This window comes from Danio aesculapii, chromosome 18 (assembly GCF_903798145.1).
Source record: "Danio aesculapii chromosome 18, fDanAes4.1, whole genome shotgun sequence".
In the NCBI taxonomy this organism is placed as follows: Eukaryota; Metazoa; Chordata; class Actinopteri; order Cypriniformes; family Danionidae; genus Danio; species Danio aesculapii.
This window is the reverse complement of record NC_079452.1, coordinates 40,949,522-40,972,630: the sequence shown is the minus strand read 5'-3', so window position 1 is coordinate 40,972,630 and position 23,109 is coordinate 40,949,522. Positions and strand designations below refer to the sequence as shown.

General features: G+C 34.9%; 3 protein-coding genes across 4 annotated transcripts in view; 1 reads left to right on the top strand and 2 right to left on the bottom strand.

The window, feature by feature from the left end:
- Positions 1–5,357, bottom strand: part of si:dkey-246g23.2 (solute carrier family 66 member 2) — a 70,863-nt gene extending 65,506 nt beyond the window's left edge. The window contains exons 1-3 of the mRNA XM_056478060.1: positions 5,266–5,357; positions 4,747–4,901; positions 1,307–1,392 (exon numbers count right to left, since the gene is read on the bottom strand). The gene's annotated coding sequence lies outside the window, so the exon portion shown is untranslated. The remainder of the gene's footprint in view (positions 1–1,306; positions 1,393–4,746; positions 4,902–5,265) is intronic.
- Positions 5,358–5,449: 92 nt separating this feature from the next.
- hsbp1b (heat shock factor binding protein 1b) lies at positions 5,450–10,504 on the top strand. Of its 2 annotated transcripts, XR_008839326.1 has the most exons (5): positions 5,450–5,618; positions 5,860–5,926; positions 9,532–9,655; positions 10,208–10,263; positions 10,373–10,504. XR_008839326.1 is itself a non-coding variant. In XM_056478061.1 (4 exons), exons 1-3 carry the CDS (start codon positions 5,574–5,576, stop codon positions 9,648–9,650), a joined length of 231 nt encoding a protein of 76 aa, XP_056334036.1. In that variant the 5' UTR covers positions 5,450–5,573; the 3' UTR covers positions 9,651–9,655; positions 10,208–10,504. The 2 variants fall into 2 exon arrangements, 1 of the variants encoding a protein (XP_056334036.1); XM_056478061.1 differs by having other exon boundaries at positions 10,208–10,504.
- A 3,067-nt stretch (positions 10,505–13,571) lies between these two features.
- The window catches only part of zgc:173742 (DNA topoisomerase I, mitochondrial), a 58,580-nt gene continuing 49,042 nt past the window's right edge, over positions 13,572–23,109 (bottom strand). The window contains 4 exon segments of the mRNA XM_056478031.1: positions 13,572–13,677; positions 14,120–14,269; positions 16,597–16,691; positions 16,814–16,941. Coding sequence (XP_056334006.1) covers positions 13,575–13,677; positions 14,120–14,269; positions 16,597–16,691; positions 16,814–16,941 — 476 coding nt within the window. The 3' untranslated portion in view covers positions 13,572–13,574.

Genomic DNA, 23,109 nt, shown 5'->3' with positions numbered 1-23,109 from the left:
TATATAAACATAAATTAAAATTGTATAACTGTACACGTCTTTAGCTTAAAGATATTGTATGTACACTACCTGACAAAAGTCTCGTCGCCTATCCAAGTTTTAGGAACAACAAATAATAACTTGACTTCTAGTTGATTGTTTGGTATCAGAAGTGGCTTAAATGAAAGGCAAAGGCCTCTAGATTACGCTTCTTTTACCAAATTAAAATATGATCATACCTGGATTTCATTAGGACAGTAAGGTCTGACTTTGCTTAGACAAAAGTCTTGTCACTTAACAGAAATAATGTACAGTATAGAATATAAATTCATGGTGCAGTGGAAAAAGAATTAATATTGTGTTTGACTCCCATGAGCTTGGAGGACTGCATCCATACATCTCTGCAATGACTCAAATAACTTATTAATAAAGTCATCTGGAATGGCAAAGGAAGCGTTCTTGCAGGACTCCCAGAGTTCATCGAGTTTATTTGGAGTCATCTTCAATGGCTCCTCCATCTTACCCCAGACATGCTCAATAATGTTCATATCTGGTGACGGAGCTGGCCAATCCTGGAGCACCTTGACCTTTTTTGCTTTCATTAACTTTGATATGGAGGCTGAAGTATGAGAAGGACTCTGCAGATCTCTCACATGCCCCAATACTGAATGTAGCCCCAAACCATGATTTTTCCTTCACCAAACTTGACGGATTTCTATGAGAATATTGGGTCCATGCGGGTTCCAATAGGTCTTCTGCAGTATTTGTGATGATTTTGATGCAGTTCAACAGATGATTCATCTGAAAAATCCTTCTGTCCCTTTTCCAAATAATCAACAAGAAGTCAAGTTATTATTTGTTGCTCTTACAACTGGGGATTGATGACAAGACTTTTATCAGGTAGTGTAATTTTTTAACTCTTCTAAAGCATGAAAATACCTTAAAAATGTTTGCAAATATTTAAGAAACATGCCAAGTGAACACACTTGCTTAACTGAAAAAAGTAATTTATTCTCCTTTGAAGAAATGCATTCACTGTCGTAACGTCGGTCTGTTTTGGTCTCTACAACCTGCCCACTACCAGTTTTATCTAATATTTTAGCACCCCAGGCTGCCTTGGTGGAAAACACAGTGTGTTTCATTTCAGTCATGAAGGCATCCTCAGTGCCTTAGTTCCTCATACGCAGCTAAAATTGCAAACTCTGGAGGACAGTTGCAGCCTCTGAAATGAGGCTTAGATTCAGATTTATAAAAATACACACAAGGTGGTTTTTAATTACCAAATAATTCAAATATTACAAACGTAAACATTAGCTGATCAGCTTACAGTGTAAGGCTTGATTGTCAGGCACCCTCCTCCCTTTTGTGCCTTCAATCTGGCAATCTGAGTGCGTCAAGCTGTCGTCAGAGGAGCTGGGTGGATAAAAATACAAAACCATCTTCAATATTTTGAATTTGAACTGCAATATCTAGTTCAAGCACATAATGAAACAATGTTCAAATCCCACATACTGCACCTTTAATGACATTCTATAACTGTGTTTTAGTCTATAACACAATAATATGTGTTACATTATATAACAGGGGCAGCCATGGCCTAAGGGTTAGGGAGTTGGTCTTGTGATCTAAAGTTCGCAGGTCTGAGTATCAGTGCTAGCAGGGATTTTAGTTGGGAAGTAAATAACCAGCACTCTCTTCCATCCTCAATACCATGGCTGAGGTGAGACCCTTGAGTATAAGGCAACAAAACGTCATCTGCTTCCTGGGCAGTCCACTGTTCTGAGTGGATAATAGTGTCTGTTAAATGCATAAACTTAGGTGTAAATAAATGAATACATCTTTTTGTTGATATTTCTAATTATGCATTAATTTTTATTGAGATGCAGAAAATACTTACAAGGATTTGCATATATATATATATATATATATATATATATATATATATATATATATATATATATATATATATATATATATATATATATATATATATATATATATATATATATATATATATATCCAGAATTTATAAATATTCATAGTTAATGATATGAGCAATTCCATGCAAATGTCAACCTTGTCATGAAAAAAAATTAAGTTTTCACCAAAATACAGAAACCGTTTCTAAGTTTGCGTATGCTTGTATTTTACAGTACTTTAGAAATACTCAAAAATGTATCCGTCAATGTTTTCAAACTATAATATTTGATTTACAAAAGTCACACAAGTGGCAATTTCACAAGGTCACATCCATAATAGAGAGGTGTCAATCCATTACCACACTTTTCCTCATAAATGCAAAAATGTCAAATAAAGTCAAACATTTTTGTTTAATAGAGAGACATCTTTTATCCTTTAGATTAGCATTGTTTCTTTTGGGTTGTGCAGTTTAATTCACAGAATTTCAACAAAGTATGTTGTATTCTGTAAACTTGCATACTTTTTAGGTCACATCCATAACACGTTTATTTCCCTCATTTAAAGTACAAAACATGTTTACAGATTGATATTGTTCTGATGTTATAACTGTGGTTAGTTGTTCTGGAAAATATAAATAGATGTTTCAATACAATGTTATCATACGGTATACTTTCTATGTGAATTTATGTTTTGAGGTTTTACTTCAAATGTCACATACAAAACACTGGAATTGCTCATATTAATAATTATAACTTTATATTCATTGTTCACATTTGCATATTTAAATTGAACATTTAAATGGATCATTCACACAAAAATATAATTTACTATTACTGACCCTCAAGTGGTTCTAAACTCTTGTTTCTGTTTTTGGGTGTTGAACAAAAAAGATATTTTGAAGAATGCTGGAAACTGGTAACCATTGACATCCATAGTAGGAAAAAAATACTATAAAAGTCAATGGTTACAGGTTAACATTTTTTCATTATAACTTTTTTTTTTTTGCTCAAGAGAAGAAATAAACTCAAGCAGGTTTGTGACAGGTGAAGGGTGAGTAAATGATGACAAAATGTTTATTTTGTGTGAACTATCCCTCAAACAAAAACACATCAAAATGTGATTAATGAAGATGCACTTTTCCTGAGTGTAAAATCCAATTCATTGCGAAACAGAAATTACTCATAAAAAAAAACAAGAAAAGTCTAATCAAATTCCCCCCCCCAAAAAAATTATTCTCTCTATATATTTGTCATTAATATTTTACCTCATTTACATTTATATAGTATATATATAATATACATCATATATTTATATATTTTGTATCTATGAATTCCGATTTATAACTCCTCTATACAAAGTTATCTCTTTTGTACGAATTGCCTTAGTTGCACTCGACCATTTGAAAAACAAACAAACAAAAAACCCTCAAGATCAAACTCAAGTCCGAATGTCCTGCACCATTCTAACTAGGATTTTGTGGGTTTAAGTGATCAGACTTCTAAGGAATGCTCCCTAATCCCAATGAATTTAACTGGAACCGAGTATGTGAGGATTGCTCGTGACCTCTATAGTGGAGGTCTCTAATTTCTGAGAACTGCTACTGTACATAGAGGCGTTGCATAACTTCTGCATTCCGAAGGGGGTTGGGCTTTTCTGACAGTCTCCACGTCTCTCTCAAGAATATGTATACATCCGCACCTTTAGTAAACACACAGCTTTCCAGGACAAACAGGAGACTTTATTTTTCTGGAATGGCAAACATGGCCATAAAAAATGTTTGGAATGTTTTAAGCACTTTATATTAATGTCATGTGCATGTCTGTGACATGATCTTTAGAAACCAGATCCAGCAGCAGATTTAAGCAGAAGGAAAATCTCTCACTTAGTCTTTTCTAGACTACTTCATTTCACTATGCTCTTTTTGATCATTCATTCATCTTTTTAATGTATTTACATAGTCTTTGACTGAAGTGTTGCAGTTGCAGGTCAAAGAAGTGCTGTTTTATGATAAACAAAACCTAAGCTAATGGATACTCATATAGGACTGATTGCAATCACTTGATACTTTAACACATTTGATTCAGTGATGATCCACATATAACAAGATCTAAAAGTGGTGTTGTCATATATTGCTGATTTTCTTTTATGTAAATAAGTTTAGCTACTGTAATGTCTTTGCATAGTTTGCCACAGCCATAATTCAATACAATTCATTAAATGAGATCCAGAACACGAGTAGAGATTTGCATGTACAGTATAAACCGTAAACGTATTTAATAAATGATAAACCTGCCATCTTATAGAGCCATGAAGCATTCTGTTTATATACACACTTCTATTTTTATTACTATTTATTTATTTTTGCCATTGATGGTTCCATGATAAACTTGATGAGCATGCATGGACCTTTTGCACAAAAGTCCTATATTTAAGAGTAGCCTTTATTAAGGCTTAAACAGCTTGATTCGTGAACGAAATCTTTCTTTTAGGAATGGTTTCAAACAACTAATTCACCGTTAAGGAATCGACTCAGATGAACTATTCCTTCGCGAACAGGACATCTCGATCTCCAGTAATTACAGACAAACATAGGCTACACGAACTCGACTGCTTCAAGTGAACCTGATAAATGAATATTAATGCAATATCGAGTTAGGACTCTCAGATCAGCAGTTTCATGCAAAACCCCCTGAAGGAACACCATGTTAATATTCTTTTCTTTTTCAAGCACCAACTGAAAGCTCATTCAGCAAGTTTCACGAAGCAGCTTTCGCTTTACCCTGACGAAATAGCTTAATGTTAGGAAAATAAGTTGCAAGAAAGGAAATCTTGAAGGTTCAAGCATACCTTGTGTCGGGCGGAGACTTGTTTGACAACTATAACAGCAGCAACACTCACACTCTCGTGAGCATTTGCTGTCTCATCTTGCCATCATCTAGAAGTCTAAATCAGGCTGATGCAGTTTGCAGCTGTGGGCTTGTCCGCGCGCTGCTTTCACCGGGCTAATGTTACAGAGGAAGAAGGGGAAAAACTAAATGAACAAGGCATTTAACCACATATTTGTTTGAGTGGCGCTTACTACTTCCTTTGTCTTATGCATGTAGGTAAATTTGTGGTAAACACGTAACAACATCAACATAACCATGTCTCTCTCTTGTACAGACCGACACACGACACGACTAAAAACGAAACTTGCGCACAATTAAAATAATTCGCTAATATAAAGTTCGACTTTTTCCTGTCAGTCTTGCATAAAAAAAGAAAAAAAATAGAAAAGGCTATTCTGTATAACGAGACACTGAAGTAACATGTATCTCTCAGAAAACAAACAACCATTTACGTCATTTCCCAACAAAACAAAATTACCCATGTAAATGCATTCTGACCCATCCTGCTGTAACTTGTCGCTGGTTGTAATTGACAACACGACTGCATTTTTGTGAGTGCGAGTGAAATGCCTTAATGCTCTCTGGGTCTGATCACGCCACAGGTAGATTTGCTTGTCTGCAGCTGCAGAATCGCTCGCTGCGAGAGTTCTGAAATCCCGCGATATTTGTCGCGACTCCGTGATTTAGCCAACAGCTGATGCGAAGAAAGCAAAGGGTTGGGTAGATACACAATTTTAAGAATAATTAACGCATTTTACACGTCTACAAATCTATTTAGTTAAAAATATGGCAGAGACAGACCCAAAATCGGTGCAGGATCTCACAGCAGTGGTACGTTTGAAATTAAATGTCGTATTCTGGGGGCTTTGCTAAGCTAGGCTAATGCTAAGCACTGTTTACCTGTATTCATTTAGATAATTTTTAAAGCTAGGTAAGCTTCGTTTACAGAGTCAAATGAGATTTTGTTTTGTAGAATAAATTGGTTATATTGCAACGATGTAATTTATATATTTTACTTGATTTGTTTACGTATCTTTATGCATTTCGGATTAACTAAGTTTGTCCCAAACAGGTGCAGACATTACTGCAGCAGATGCAGGATAAGTTCCAGACCATGTCAGACCAGATCATCGGGAGAAATATCCTTTCTTGTTTATAATCTATCTTTAGCGATTTTCAAGAAAGCTCAGTATTGCACATTGCAGTTTAAAGGGATAGTTCACTCAAGAATGAAAGTGTGATAAGTGGAATTGCGTGATGAAAATTCCTGCAACTGTTTTCAGTTCTATACACATTAAAAATCAACGTACCAAAATAAGTCGTGATTCAAACTTAACGTTCCTCTCTTCTGTTAATCAGAAAAGATATTTTGAAAAACCCCCAGAACCTTTGACTTCCATAGTATAGTTTTTCCTACTGTGGAGGTCAATGGTTACAGGTTTTCAGCTTAAACTTATCAGAAGAAAGAAACAAAGGTTTGAAGAAACATGAGGGAGAGTAAATAAGGAGTAAACATTCATTTTTGATTGAAATGTCCCTTTAAGATCACAGCAGGCTAATTAGAAATTAGGTTACTTGTCTTTTAGAAGATGTTTGACTGCACTAACAGTTGGTCTCAAATGTGACTAAATTATCCTCCTTGGTGGTACAAGTGACTTTTCCATGTATATATATATATACACATTTCTCAGTGATTAACCCATACTGTAAAAAGCCAAAACCAACATTTACAAAAAGAGGGGCAACTTGTTTGACCCAAAAGGAAATTTCATATAATTTACCACCATAAGATGATTTATTCACAAATGAATGAAATCATAAGTAAAAAAAAAATTGCTTCAGCGTTGCATTTAATGCCTTGATATATAGATTTAAAGCAAAGGTTTCAAACTTGATTCTTAGAGGCGCAGCTTTGCTCCAACCCTAATCAAACACAGCTGATCAAGGTGTTCAAGACTACTAGAGACTGTTAAGTAGGTGTGAGTTGGAGCTAAACTCTGCAGAGCTGTGGCCTTCCAGAAGATTGAGTTTGAGACCATTGATTTAAATCAGGGATGTCCAAAGTCGGTCCTGGAGGGCCAGTGTCCCACATATTTTGGTTCCAACCCTATTAAATAGACACAAACTAGCTGATCAAGCTCTTTCTATGTATGTTAGAAACTTCCAGGCAGGTGTGTTAAAGGAAGTTGGAGCTAAACTCTGCTGGACACTGGACCTCAAGGACCGAGTTTGGGCACCCCTGATTTAAACTAAAGTGAATTCACACTTGACATGTTTGATTTAAACTGAAACTGGTGTGAAAGCTCTGTTAGTGTGGTTCATCTGACTAAACGAGAATGCTGCCATCCAAACTTTGGTGCTGTTTACCTGTTTGAATACAACACAAACAAACAAAGAATATCTAAAGGAAATCTAAATGAACTAAATAACAGGATGTTTTAAAAGACGCAACCATAAACAGGATATAATGCTCAAGCATAACTTTTTTGGTCATAGTCAGGGAACCTGTTTCAGTAAGGAGGTTCAACCAACTCGGCGTTTAAACTTGACCTCTGCGTTGATTTACCGAGAGATTAAAAACTCAGTTTTCGGTTTCAGAATAGCGGATCTGAGTTGGGTCAATCAACTTTAAGTAGACCAACTCAGAGTTAAGCGCGTACATTGTGACTATAAAAAGGCATTATCAATGGAGCGCAGTTACTACGAGTGATTATGGCAACATCTTAAAAAAAAAATGTAAATAAATATTTAAGTATAATAAAATAAGTAATGTTATGTGACATTTCTAAAAAAAATTTTTACAGACGTTCCCACTTTTATACATGTTTTAATAGATTTTAAAGTCCACGTGTGTGTGTCTTTTATTGATCAAGTGATAAGTTGCTATGACATATGACATATGACATAATGTAAGCAATACTAAATAATAGTTTTTCAAAAAAATCGAAGGTCAGTGAATTTAAGCTATTTATTAAAAAAGGACAAGCCATTCTCGTACGTGACTTTGTTCTTTGTGTGACTGAAATGTAGGCAATAGCTATGTTTCCATCCAAGTATGATAATTAAATATATGTGAAAAACCAAAATAACGCATAAAAGATGTGCGAATAAAGCAGCGTTTCCCTCCAATGAGTCAAAGAGAACAAAATCAACACTTCCTGATTAAACGGGCGCCAGATATCAACAGTAAAACAGTATTTACTGCGATAGAAGAAGCTGCGTCAATCTTTTCTTTATTTATTAAATGTACTTGCGCTCTTGACACTCTACAGACGCTCTGGAGGTCATTAATAATAATAATAATACTGTTTTAGAATGACCAAAACTACATTTAAGATGTTACAGTGTGCTCAGCCTGCTGGTTTGTCCATTCACACACATTTTCATCACCACATGATTATCTTATAACAAACCTTTTTTTAATGCACATACTGTAATTTGTTCAGTAAAAGTGTTTCCATCGCAGTTTATGCGCATCTTTTCAATCGAATAAAAGTTTATCCTACTCAGTTATGCAAGTGTTTTTAATGCATATTTTTTAAAAATGTATGTGCATCATGACGTTTCCATCAATCGTTTTTATGCGTATCTCCAAAATGAGCATTAAAATAGGTGGGTAGATACATAAGACTAAGGCGAGAAATACCACTTCGTCTTTAAAAAGGGGAGGAGACCGACAGAAACTCAGAGTTTAGAGAATAAATCTGCTCTAGGCCAGGTTAGGTTCACAGAGTAAGTTACCACAGTAATTGACTCTGAGTTAAAGTTACCTCTCTTTCAGAAATAGGCTTGACTTACCCTGCTTTCTCGAGTTTAACAAACCTGCCATTTTGAAACGGAAAACCCAGAGTTTCTCTCATTTTAGGGTTAAAATACTCTGAGCTTTCACTTCCTTTCTGAAACGGGCCCAGGATGTGGTCCATTACGGATCGATAAAGTTGTTAGAAAAGAGTCTCCTTCCTGCATATCTCTCTCTGTGTGTGAGATGATGAAACGATTCCTGCCACTGTTTACACTCCTTTGTGCCTTCAAATCAACAAACTAAAAAGAACTAGTCTAAACACACTTGTAGTTTGGTCCCTTTTTTGATGAGGACCATAAATGATACAATTAGTCCTGATGTTTTTAATGTTACTAGACATCCAAATTGGCATTATGTGCTGGCCTGAATGTGCTGTTTTGTTGTCATATTATAAAATCTGTATATACTATAAAATCTTAAACATTAATGAAGATGTTATAGAATTTGTAAGACTGTCCTTACTTTGACTGCTTAAGTTTTTTTTTTAAATGAAATTAACTCAGCAACTAATTCAGCAAAGGGTCACCAGGAATTTTTGGGGAATTTTTATCATGTATTAACATTAAAAAGCCTATCTTATTTATGTATTCATTTGTTTGTTGTTTTTAATTTTATATTTATGTATGAAATGTTCTTGCCACAAAAATAGCCTTTGTTGTTGACATGGCATTACATAAAAATACATCATCATCATTATAGAATATGTAATAGAGTCAAAACAGCATAATTATTCTGTCCTTTTCATGATTACATGACAATGTTTTGCACTGATCTAAACTAATGGTGTTGCATTAGTTTCAGTTGAACTGCACCAGAGTTTGTTTGCAAGCAGACAAAGGCCCTTATTTTAATCTCGTTCTGCAGTGTGGAGCAATCAAACTCGTTTTTTTATAAATCAGTGGTTGCTTGTACTTTCCCCCTATCTTCCTTAATAAGATTCACTTGATGAAATGAGCACTCGCATTGATGACCTGGAGAAGAATATAGCAGACCTGATGACTCAGGCAGGAGTGGAAGAGATTGAAGGAGAGAACAAGGTCAAAGAGGGAGACGCCTCCTAGTAGAGGTAATTTAAGTTTCATCATTTACCATAATAAAAACTACAGTAGTCAACAATTGAAGTGGATCATAACTAGGGTGATTCGGGAAAATATTTGATAATGATAATAATTTGTTTATTAATGCTTCTGAAGCAGCAGACACCATTATCCCAATTGTCCATGCTTTCCTGTTTGTTTGTTTTTTTTATTGTGGGCGTTTCGAATAGTTTGGTTGTGCAATTTTGATTGGGCAGAACGAAAGTGTGCTCACTCAATTGGCTAGTAAGACTATCACACACAGATGGCAGTCATGCATTTGCTCTGGGTGGGGGAAATTAAATAAGACATATTTCATACCACAGCCTCTTGCGATTAGCTAATCGAAACATTTCAAATTGTGATTCGATTAATTGCACAGCCCTAATCATAACTATTCAACAACACCTCTTGAACAAGTTTGAAAAACATTTTTTGATCCACTTCAAATGTTGACCACTGTAGTTACAAATCCTAAATAAAAAAAAATGCATTTCATTCTTAGTAACTGTAGTGAAATGATGCAACGTTATCTTTCACAGGATGCAGACTACAAAATAACTATACACACTTCAGGAGCAGCAAGATTCTCTCTATGGTGACTAACATATTTTGGTTTGACGTGATGCTTTTTTTAAAATAATGTAGAAGGAATTAAAGTCAGTCTTAATGCTGTGACTGTATGCTTTTCCTTTTTTTCCTCAAAGAACTTTTTAAACATGACATCCAACTGTAGAGCCGAACCCTGCGTTACTGTAATAACAGCACTAGCCCAAGTGCCAACCTATCACCATTCCTGTTAAAGCCAGTTTGTTGTTGAATTAAAGTTGTTTCTTAAATCCTGTGTCCTCATCTGTCTGTATTCAACTGTTCACCAAATTACTTTCATCATTACCTTAATTTTTCTGGGAATTGCAAAAACAGAATGAATTATTCAATATGTAAGCTAGGTAAAATGGTGATTAACACGTTTATATAGAATTAACCAAAGTCCCACTGCTCTACCACAAGGTCTATAGCATTGTTTCTCAACAACATTCCTGGAGGACAACCAGCTCTGCACATTTTTCATGTCTCCTTAACCAAACATCTGATTCAAATCATCAGCAGAGACCAGAAGACCTGTAATACGTGTGACAGACAAAGGAGACATCTAAAACATGTAGTGAAACACAGGTGTCAAACTCCGTTCCTGAAGGGCCGCAGCTCTGCACAGTTTAGATCAAACTCCTACAGGTAAAGCTACGGTCATACTGGGCTTTGTGTGTGCGAAATTCTGTCGTGCGGTTCTGCGAAAAGGGGCGGGATTAAACAAGATGATTAGACATTAAAAAAAAAGCCAGCGATTGCTCCATGTTTTAAATTCTGTCTAGAGAGGTCCTGTTTTGATCCTCGATTGGTCTCACGCAGTCAAGTGATGCGATTTTGCAGGTCAGAGTTCACCAAGCTAGAACTTTGCACCGCAGCGACATGCGAAACATGACCCTGCGTTTCCGGTCTGACGCATTCGCGTGCGTATAAATGGAAGTCTATGGGAGGAAAAGCCCAGTGTGACCGCAGCTTAATGCTGCGCTCACATTAGAGCTTGAGCATGTGAAATTCTGTCATATGGCACTATAAAAAAAGGGCGGGATTAAACAAGATCATTAGACATTTAAAAAAGCGAGCGACTGGTCCATATTTAAAATTTCTGTCCAAGAGGTCATATTTTGATCTTTGATTGGTCTCACCCAGTCATGTGATATGATTTCACAGGTCAGAGTTTACCAAGCTTGAACTTTGCAACACGGCAGACTGCGAAACATGTCACACGAGCTTGCGTTTCCGGTCTGAAGCATTCGCATGCATATGAATGGAAGTCTATGGGGAGAAAAGTCCAGTGTGACCGCAGCTTGAGCGTGTTAAAGCAAGGTTGGAGCTGAGACGCTGATCTATGGTATAAGATGATGCCGAACGTTAAGTGGTTTTTAGATAAAACTACTAACTAATTATTATTACACCAACAAATATCTAAATTAAGAATCAAGGAATACTATATATATATATATATATATATATATATATATATATATATATATATATATATAGGTAGATTACATTAGAGCTGAACAGGTCTGTGCATTTTAGCATTTTAAAATAATATTGAATCAATTTAATACATTGATTATTTTATATCAAATGAGCAATTTGGAAAAGATGTAACCCATACTCATCTGTTTTTTTTTTTTAAAGAGTTCTGAAGGTCTAAAAATTCTTTATTCTTAACATTTGTAGGGCCTAAAATCTTAAAGCAGAAAGTCTGGCATTTATGACATTAGATGTTGCAGTCGAATAACAATCAAGGCTTTTTTTGTTGTTGTTTCCAAATACAAATACCACATTTACTAAAACCAAGGTACATTGAGTTGAAAAATTAAGTTGTCCTGTTTTCTGTTAAAATAAATAAAATTGAGTTAATGTTTAAAATGAAGTCAGTGTGTAATGATAAATAATTATGCTGCTTTAAGCCCAATGGCAAATATTTGGCCGATATAAGATTCTGATGGTAGGATAACCTTGGATAAAAATATCACAATTTCACGGTTTTACCGTATTGTGATTACTGCTCTAAAATATATTATTTTTAAATGTAGAAACGGTATAGTAGAAAATTTTGGTGGTTTTAAAACCTTGACTTTTTACAACTGTGGTATACCTTAAACTGTTATCATCCCATGCCTACTTCTCATATAATTGTAAACTTGCTTAATTTCACAGAAAACAACACTTCTCATAATGTAATTCTGCTTTAAAAGGTAAATGCAATTTAATGTAACTTTTTTTTACTGAAAACAATTACCAAAAAATTGAAGAAAATAGATTTTGTTTTTGCAATGAAAAAGTAAAAGCTACATACATATTGTAGCATTTAGGAGCAGTTAGTCAAATTAAAATATATTTTTTTGTAAAATGAATTAAAAATGAGGAGATTAAGTATTAATTACAAAAATGTTTTTCATATAAACTTAAATTTAGAATTTCATTTTTTTAGCAGTTAATATATATATATATATATATATATATATATATATATATATATATATATATATATATATATATATATATATATATATATATATATATATATATATATATATATATATATACACATACATATACATATACACTTGCATGAACAAGTAATGATCAGTACATTTAATTATTTATCTTTGTTAATATTAGTTAGACAAAGTTGTTCATTGTTAGTTCATGTTAACAAGCACACCCTTGGATTAATAATGTATTTGTAAATATTCAGCTATGTTTAATAAATTCTGTACAAGAATTGCTCATTCTTAATTCATGTTCGTAAATACATCAACATTGGAAGGAACACTCTGCTTTTTTGTTGGTGTAGATTTCACTAAGTCACCTAGAGTGTTACGGTTGAGTTTAACAATTTTTTTAAAATCAAATAATTCACGCTAAGCCAAGTTAAAAGTGCTTCCGCTAGACCCAGAGATCTGCTGAATGGATTCAAATGTAAAACTCAAACGTTTAACTGTAGGCAAGTTATAAAATGAGGCTATTTTTTTTAAGTGTTCCTTTAATTAAGGAAAGCTTATAATAAAGTGTGGCCACATTTTCTTTACTTTGCCTGAAAAGGTCTGAATTGTACAGTACCTTCATAAGTACTGCTTGACATGATTAAAAAAAAAAAGACCCAAAAGGTTTTTCATATGAAGCATGAACATTTATTAAACCGTCTTAAAATACTTAGGAACAGCTGAAGTTGATTAAACGATATATAAAACCCACACAATATAAAAGTGCCAAACATGTGAATGAAGAGCCACACGATTCCATTCAAAGTGTCAATGAACACGGTATAAAATATTGGGCTGAATTGTAGGATAAACAAAAGCACACTCAGAACACAAAGTCAAGTTCAGTCATGTCAACTGCCCAGGCAAACTTATCTCTTAGGGTTTTGTTGTAAATTTTGTCCAGCGGCACCTCCATGTTCTTACACCTAGAAGCAGAAAATGAAGTAAAGAGGCATCAGAACTGCTCAGATTTGAAATAGGATGGTTCCCAATATAAATCAAATGTCAAATTCCCTGACTTTTGACTAAAAAGCTGAATTTCTATGACTGATCCACTTTATTTTTTTACATAAGTGGCATGGGTTTTGTGACTTAAATGTGTCAAAATTTTCGTCTCATTCACCTCCATTTATTTTATTACAAAACAAAACAACATATGCTGTTTGATGTTGTGTTAAAAAAAAAAAAGTCATTGTTTTATTGCATCTGATTGCCAATTTACAAGTTTGAAATGAAAAAATCATGAATAAATGGTCTGACTATAATCACATGAAACAAAATTATGACAAAAATACATATACAAGTCCATGACCTTTAATGTCTGGAATAGACCTTTGAAAGGTCCATGATATTGTAAAAATTCCTCACCAGGCCACACTGATGCGTGGATCCAGGTAGTTGAGTTTGGAGGTGCTCAGTGCGATCTGTTTGTTTTCCTCTCTGTCTGTAGCCTGAACCTCCATCTTCAGCAGCTGCTCCTCACATCGTTGGACTGCTTTCTTCTTCTTCTCCACCACACTGAACACACATAGTAACACACTTCTTGCACATCATATAGACCATTTGCACATATTTTACAATGTCATTTATTCATGCGACTCAATGCTGAACTTTACTTCAGTCTTCAGTGTTGTGCTTTCCTTCAGAAATTATTGTTTACTTGTTGCTTAGATTATTTCTGGGGTTTTTTAATCAACAGTTGTGCTGTAAATATAGTACGTGACCAAATGTTTTTTCTCCCCTTTTTTTAAAAAAGAAATACTTTAATCAAGAACATTAAACTGATCAAAAGTGACAGTATGTACATTTGTAATATTATTCATTTTGCAGAAATAAATAAATACTATAAATATGAAATATTCTTAGCTTTCCATTAAAAGCAAGGAAAAGCATTGTCTTATGATTTTAACAAAATATGACAATACTATAATAGTAATAATAATAATAATGACAATGTATTCGGGTTACTCATGAAACCATTAAAACAACATGGCACTTATGATTTCATATATAAAACTTAGTAATTTAGTAATATAAAAAACATAAGAATAAAGTATTTTTTTCATTAAATGCAGCTTTGGTGAGCAGAAGAAGCTTCGAAAAAATGTGTCAGTAAGAAAAATGTGTCAGTAACGTATTTTTGTTTCACAATAATATACACTCACTGACCACTTTATTAGGTACAACTTTTGCCTTCACAACTGCCCAAATCCTTCATGGCACAGATTCCACAAGGTACTGGAAATATTCCTGAGATTTTGGTCCATATTGACATAATAGCATCACACAGTTGCTGCAGATTTGTCAGCTGCACATCCATGATGCGAATCTCCTGTTCCACCACATCCCAAATGTGCTCTATTGGATTGAGAGCTGGTGACTGTGGAGGCCATTTGAATAGAGTGAACTCATTGTCATGTCCAAGACCCCAGTCTGAGATGATTCACGCTTTATCATATGGCGCGTTATCCTGCTGGAAGTAGCCATCAGAAGATGGGTACACTGTGGTCATAAATGGATGGACATAGTCGGCAACAATACTCAGGAAGGCTGTGGCGTTGACACAATGCTCAATTGATACTAACGGGCCCAAATGGTACTAAGAAAATATTCCCCACACTATTACACCACCCATCCTGCCTTGTATCAACGGTTCAAGCTGGAGGCGATCCATGCTTTCATGATGTTGACGCCTAATTCTGACCCTACCATCCAAATGTCACAGCAGAAATCGAGACTTCAGACCAGGCAATGCATTTCAAATCTTCTATTGTCCAATTTTGGTGAGCCTGTGTAAATTGTAGCCTTTGTTTCTTGGCTGACAGGAGTAACACCAGGTGTGGTCTTCTGCTGCTGTAGCCCATCCACCTCAAGGTTTGAGGTGTTGTGCGTTCAGAGATGCTCTTCTGCATACCTCGGTTGTAACGAGTGCTTATTTGAGTTTCTGCTGCCTTTCTATCAGCTAGAACCAGTCAGACCATTCTCCTCTGACCTCTAACATCAACAAGGCATTTGCGCCCACAAAACTGCCGCTCACTGGATATTTTCTCTTTTTCAAACCATTCTCTATAAACTAGAGATGGTTGTGCGTGAAAATCCCAGTAGATCTGCAGTTTCTGAAACACTCAGACCAGCCCATCTGTCACCAACAATCATGCTACAAAGTCACTTAAATCACCTTTCTTCCCCATTCTGATGCTCAGTTTGAACTGCAGCAGATCGTCTTGACCATGTCTACATGCCTAAATGCATTGAGTTGTGGCATGTGATTGGCTGATTAGACATTTGTGTTAACGAGCAGTTGGACAGATGTACTTAATAAAGTGGCCAGTAAGTTTAGATTTGTGTTCATTTTAACATTTATTAAAAGAAAAAGAGATTATTAAATAAGCACTAGTAATAATTGAGGACTAAACCAGTAGCACTAAGTAACACTGTTGTATGTAGCATAGACAGCAGAAATTTAGCTTTGCCATTACAAGAATAAATTATGTTTTAAATATATTTTCATATAGAAAACCTGCAAATTGTGATTATATTATAACTTTTAGAATGTATTCATTACTAAAAAATAGTATAATTATTATATAAAAATTATTATATAATTCACTTTTCTTTTCTAATGTTTTTAAGTCTTTTTTCTTGCTCCCCAAAGCTGAATTTATTTAGAAAAATACACTGAAAATAAATCCAAATAAATCCAGCTTTGGGGAGCAAAAAAAAATTACTTAAACATTAGAAAAAAAAAAATTAAAAAGTTAATTATTCCAAACTTTCATCCCCAAGCATCATTTCTTTACAACAGACGGAAGACCAAATTCATAGGTCTGGAACGAGATACTGACACCAGCAGCTTGTTGTCTGAGCTCCCTTTGGCTTCTTTCTTGGCCTGCTTGAGCTCTTTCTTAGCCAAGTACAGCTGCTCCTTCCTGCTGTCAATCTAACAGGGAAAGAGGAGAGAGAGAGAGAGAGAAAGACTAAACCTAATAAAACAAACAGCATCATATTCAAGTGTTCTTTAAACAGTCTCATCACTATCCAGTCTTTCATGTGCAGTTATACCTTTGCCTGCAGGTTGGCCATGGACTGATCGAAGGACTTTGGCGGCGCCCGCTGATGGTTACACAGAACTGCAACCGCACGGTTTGCCCTGTTATAGGAGAGCAACTTCTCCGGCACATTATCCTTCACTGAAGAAAGAAATCACACATTAACAGTTTAGGAATGAAAAACAGATGAGTGAGCCAAAGATATAGTTACATGTTTACGATAACTATTATTTTTACTATTATCTGCAAGCTTTTATATTGCGTTTTTCATTAAACAAAAACAACCAGTCCTTCAATACAGAACATCTAGAAAGGTGTGAAAGAAATGATAGAAAAGATTCTTGAGGTTAATATACCAATGTCTCCTTTCATTTTTAAATTTCATTTATATCCCAAGGAGATCAAGTTAAAAAAGACGGATCGTGTATTTATGAATATATATGTATTCTGCAAGCAAAACGGCTTATTTCTTTAAATTGGAAAAGTATATGTGCACCAAATATAGGCTGTTGGCTGAAAGAGATGGTCAAAAACATGTCAATGGAAAAAATTACTTGGATATTAAGAAATAAATACATCATTTTTTATATAGTTTTGGGACCTTTTATGTTGTTTTCAAAGGTGGTGGAGTTGGAAATGTTTTATTAGAAGATTAGTAAAAGAGGTGATGTTGTATTCTGATGTAAAATACTAAGAAGCCTTGTCTTTTGTTTGTTGGTTGGTTAATGTTATATCTGGTACATGGAAATGTGTATGTACATGTTAAAATATAATAAAAAATAAATTAATTAATTAATTAATAACCATTACTTTCAGAGTGTGTGTGTGTGTATATGTGCATTGAATGAATGTTATATGCATATATACATATGCACAGTGTTGGGGAAAGTTACTTCTGAAAGTAATGCATGACAATGTTGAGTTACTCCCCAAAAAGTAATTAGTTGCTTAGTTACTTTTTATGGAAAGTAATGCGTTACTTTAATTACTTTTCATACCTGCCTCTCAGAACTTGCTCTGCATTTAAAGACACACTGTATAACCTACACCTTTTACCTTTAAAAAAAAAAAAAAATTGAACACTGTTACCTTCTGAGAACTTCCTGACGCTACACATGCCGTTTATACAGATTAATGAAAGCTGAAAGCAATGTCTTTGCTACTTTTATATTTTTGTCTTATTAGTTCAGTAAAATCACTGTCCATTGAGACAATACACTTTTCTTCCATGTGTTCAAAATAACGTGAATACACAGAAATGTAAGGCTTTGCCATGTTGGTTTCTGTCTGTTCCTGTTGGGAGCTTATAAAAGTTAATTAATCTAAAAACTCAAAATATTATTAATAAATTTTTTACAGTAATGCATTATTACTTTAAAAAAAAGATATTATTACGTAACTCGCATTACTTGTAAGTGTAAACACACATGCATGCATTTTGGGGTAAAACATTACATGTTATTTTTGTTTTAATGAACACTCATTGGGGATGTCCAGATCCGATCATGTGACCGGAAATCGGGCCCAATCAAGCGGTTTCAGACTCGATTGGAATCGGACGTTACCTCCCGATCTATATATTTTAACACATCTAAAGTTATCCGGTGGCAAATTATGCAAGTTCTGAAGACCTCTTTCTTACCTTCACACAGAAACAGCAACGTGTGCGGCATGACATCACTTAGTTGCAGAGACGCTATTGCTTAAATACTGACAAAGTAGAACACGGGAGCAGTTTGAAGCAAAAAGTGGGAGTATGTCTGTGGTCTGGAGGTATTATAAGTTGGTGACAACAACATTGCCATAGCAAACTGTCAGATATGTAACCTTGGGATTGCCTGTTGGGAATTTTAAGTTGAGGGGCCAATTGTTTTTTTATTAGATTTTAAAAATATTAACTGTTGCATTAAAATCACAAAAGTGAAGAATTTATGTTATTTATTACTTGATAGTTGAAGCTACCTCACAGAAATGCTTTGTTTGTTAACAGGTGAATTAAATCAAAAATAAGGAACATACTGGATCTGTCTCTTCACTCTTCATGTATTATAGAAGTATCAGATTGGGTTTGGGTATCAGTAGATACTCAAAATCAAATGACTCTGACTCAAGGGCAAAAAGAAAACTCACCAGGACATCCCTAAGACTCATCATAACACTAATTATTATATAAAACACCATTAATATTTACTCATACACACATACCCACTGCACATGGACATTTGTAATTATGTTTATCTATCTGCACACTTCTGATATTAATAGTATCCTGTACATATATTCATTTATTGTAAATCTGTTCATAGCTAATACAACCTGTATATAATGTTCATAGTACATCCATCTGTAAATATTACCATAGTTTTTCTATAACTGCACTTTATTACTTATACCTGTATCCTGCACTTGCTGCTATTGCACTGCTGGTTAGACCTAAACTGCATTTCGTTGCCTTGTACTTGTACATGTGTAATGACAATAAAGTTGAATCTAAATCTAAAAATAATGAAGTTTTATTTTAACATCACAGAGTAACATTTTATTAATAACTTCAATTAAACTATTTTATTTTGTGTTTTTGATTTGTTATTTGGTTGCATTTTTGTCATTTTTATTATTTTTTTTCTTTTCTTTTATTGAACATGTCATTATATGTTTAATTATTAACTTTAATTTCAGTTTTTATTTCAGGTTTAATTGTTTTAATTATTTTCACTTTGGTTTTAATAGTCAATTATTTTTGTTTCAGGTAAATTTAATGGTTTCTGCTTGCTATATAAAGATAAATAGTTAATTTGCTAAATAAATTGTTATAAATCAGCCTTTTCAATGACTATTAAAAAAAAAGCTTAAATTCTCATAAAAGATAGAAAAAGATTCAAAACATAGTTAAAACACCTAGAAATGGATAATTACAGGTCCTTAAACAAGCTTCTATGCGCAAATGTGCTAATTGCAAGCCAACATGCCCACCACTCACACACACACAGATGCGTGTACACACACACAGCACATGGCACCTGATGGGCGAGTCCCTGCCACACACTGAGCTGATTTAATTAGAGCTTGTAGCGGATGCAGAAAACAGATTTTCTCTCAGTGGCGATCCGACACCTCCACCCCAGCATTACACACACTTCACATTCACAGACTGGAGATACTCAGTTACACAACTCGCAGACAACAGTCTCTTTAGCACAACACACTGACTAATGACAAGAATACCATTTACAATGTTAGCGCCGCAAGCTAGAATGTGCTCAAGCAGGCATGACTTAAGAAAAGTGATCTCTTTCATGTTAATAAGGAGATTTTGTTGTATGATTACTGGAGTTTAATCTATTTTTCAAGTTTGAAGTAGTTATGATCATTTAACGTCTTAGTATGTATGTTTTTACCTTCAAAAGCCTATGTACCCTTGCAGTTAGTATGCAGACTAAGATGCTTGGAGCGACCCAAGTTTGATTCCCAATGCTGTTCCCTTCTCTGCCACATATTTTCCTGTCTACACTTTCTACTGTCCTGTCAAATTAAAAGGTAGAACACTCTAAAAATAAATCCAAAAACCACTAGAACAGAGTTATATACACTCACCGGCCACTTTATTAGGTACCAACTGCTCGTTAGCGCAAATGTCTAATCCGCCTATCACATGGTTGCAACTCAATGCATTTAGGCATGTAGACATGGCCAAGACGATCTGCTGCAGGTCAAACAGAGCATCAGAATGGGGAAGAAATGTAATTTAAGTGACTTTGAAAGTGGCATGGTTGTTGGTGACAGACGGGCTGGTCTGAGTATTTTAGAAACTGCTGGTCAACTGGGATTTTCACGCAAAAGCATTTACAGAGAGTAGGTGAGAAAATGTCCAGTGAGTGGCAGTTCTGTGGGCGCAAATGCCTTGATGTCAGACTGGCTTGAGCTGATAGAAAGGCAACAGTAACTCAAATAACCACTCGTTACAACGAGGTATGCAGATGAGCATCTCTGAACGCACAACATGTCCAACCGTGAGGAGGATGTGCTACAGCAGCAGAAGAGAAAAAGGAAACTGAGGCTACAACTCGCACAGGCTCACCAAAATTGGACAATAAAAGATTGGGGGAAAAAAAAGGTTGTCTGGTCTGATGAGTCTCAATTTCTGCTGCAACATTCGGATGGTAGGGTCAGAAATTGGCATCAACACCATGAAAGCATGGATCCATCCTGTCTTGCATCAACGGTTCAAGCTGGTTGTGGTGTTGTAATGGTGTGGGGGATATTTTCTTGGCACAATTTGGGTCCATTAGTACCAATTGAGCATTGTCTCAACACCACAGCCTATCTTAGTATTGTTGCTGACCATGTCCATCCCTTTATGATCACAGTGTACCCATCTTCTGATGGCTACTTTAAACAGAACAACACGCCATGTCATTAAGAGCGAATCATCTCAGACTGGTTTCTTGAACATGACAATGTTCACTTTACTCAAATGGCCTACATAATCACCTGACTCAATCCAATAGACGTGTATGAGAATGCATTCCTTCATATTTCCAGTATACACACATCTTTAACATGTATGCCTGTGTGTTCATGCATCGTCACATGCAAAAAATAATTAATGCACAAGTGATAAACCCAAAGTCTACCACCTGATTAAAACATGCATGCTCAGCCGTAAATTTGACACAGCCCAGAGCAATAGCGTTTCCAGCAGCAATAAGCGTGAATTTTACACCGTAGTGGAAACGCACCGTTACTCTGCTTCATACTACCATGATAATATGTTTTGAATACTTTGGCTCATCCATGAACATGATTTCTGCAGGAGTCCTGTAGCATGTAATAAAGACTACAACTCCCATGATTCCACAGTCACTGGATCAACAAACTATGCCTTCGTTGTGAATATGTGCCCTTTAGTGGCAAAAATTACTTTGCCTTTAAAGCAGGGGTCTCAAACTCAAATTGGCAGGGGGCCATTTCAGTGACTGACAATTAATAGGAAGGCCATTTTAACATTTAAGCACAAGAAAAAGTGACGTGATTGGTGCATCTTAGGACAACAGACATGAGGTTTAAATTCAAGCATTACCGGTCACAAATCAGCACGTTTTTTTGCTTCACACAACTGCTAAAATATATCTGTGTCTGTTTAAATTAGCATTTTAACATTTAAATTAAAGAAATGATAATAATTATTTAATTTTGTCCCAACCAATTGTTGCTTTACTAAAAGTTTAACAGATAGCTTAAGAACAGCAGAAACAGTTTGGGTAACTTTACTGGCAATTGTTCTTCATAGTATCTTTCTTTTTCTACAACAAAGGGGCAAAAGTAAGTATATATTCACATTTACTTCAACATGTTTAATTCAGCCAGCAGTAAAATGTACATAGTTTTCACAGAAATCTCAATACGCATATGAGGAAAATCACAAATGACAGCATTTGAATCTAATATTAGCAAAATTATGATTTGTTACACCACTAGCGTAGCATATAAGCCATGAAAAAGTGTTTGTTCAACAAAATAGAGGTGGTATAAAACTAATAATAATCAATTGACCCTTGAATATTTACAAAAATAGAGCTTTAGTAAAAATACAGCACTTAAGCACATTTTTTCAGCGTTTAAATCAGTCCTAGATCTAATCTGCATCTGCGTTACTCTCGACCGCACGCTGAGAAAAAAACTAAAGTAAAACTGAAATACAGTATAATAAACTGCAATACTTTAAACGTCTAATAGGTGGGGGGGGTCAAAAACCACAAGCGGCTATATGCACAACAATGATAGCGATTCAAAAACATGTTTTGGGGGGCCGAATCTTGTTATATTTTTTACTTCAGTTGTGGACCGGAGGGAGGAGAAGGAGGAGCCTGCAGGCCGGGAGTTGGAGACCCCTACTTTAAAGGAACCATTCAGCCAAATAATATATGCAATATTTTGCAATTTGTTTGAGGTATGGCCAGAAGCTTTACAAACCAGAAACCATGTAATGTTCTATTTAGCTTTTTTCAAGCTTGCAGTGTAATATCACTGAAGCCATAGAAAAAAACTAAATACAAATTCCCCATCAGTCGACAACATTTGAGTTTATGGCACTTCCATCTTGGGGAAGTTCAACTCACTACGACTTAAATCAATAATTGACTTTTATGATAAGGTCATCCTAATAATACTAATTTTACTTCAATTCAAATTGAAAGTTCATTCAGCCAAACTGGAGTTTCAATTTACACCTGCTTTCATTTTCTACTGATTCTTTTATATATATTTTTTTTTGTAATTCTACAGTATGAGATATATATATATATATCT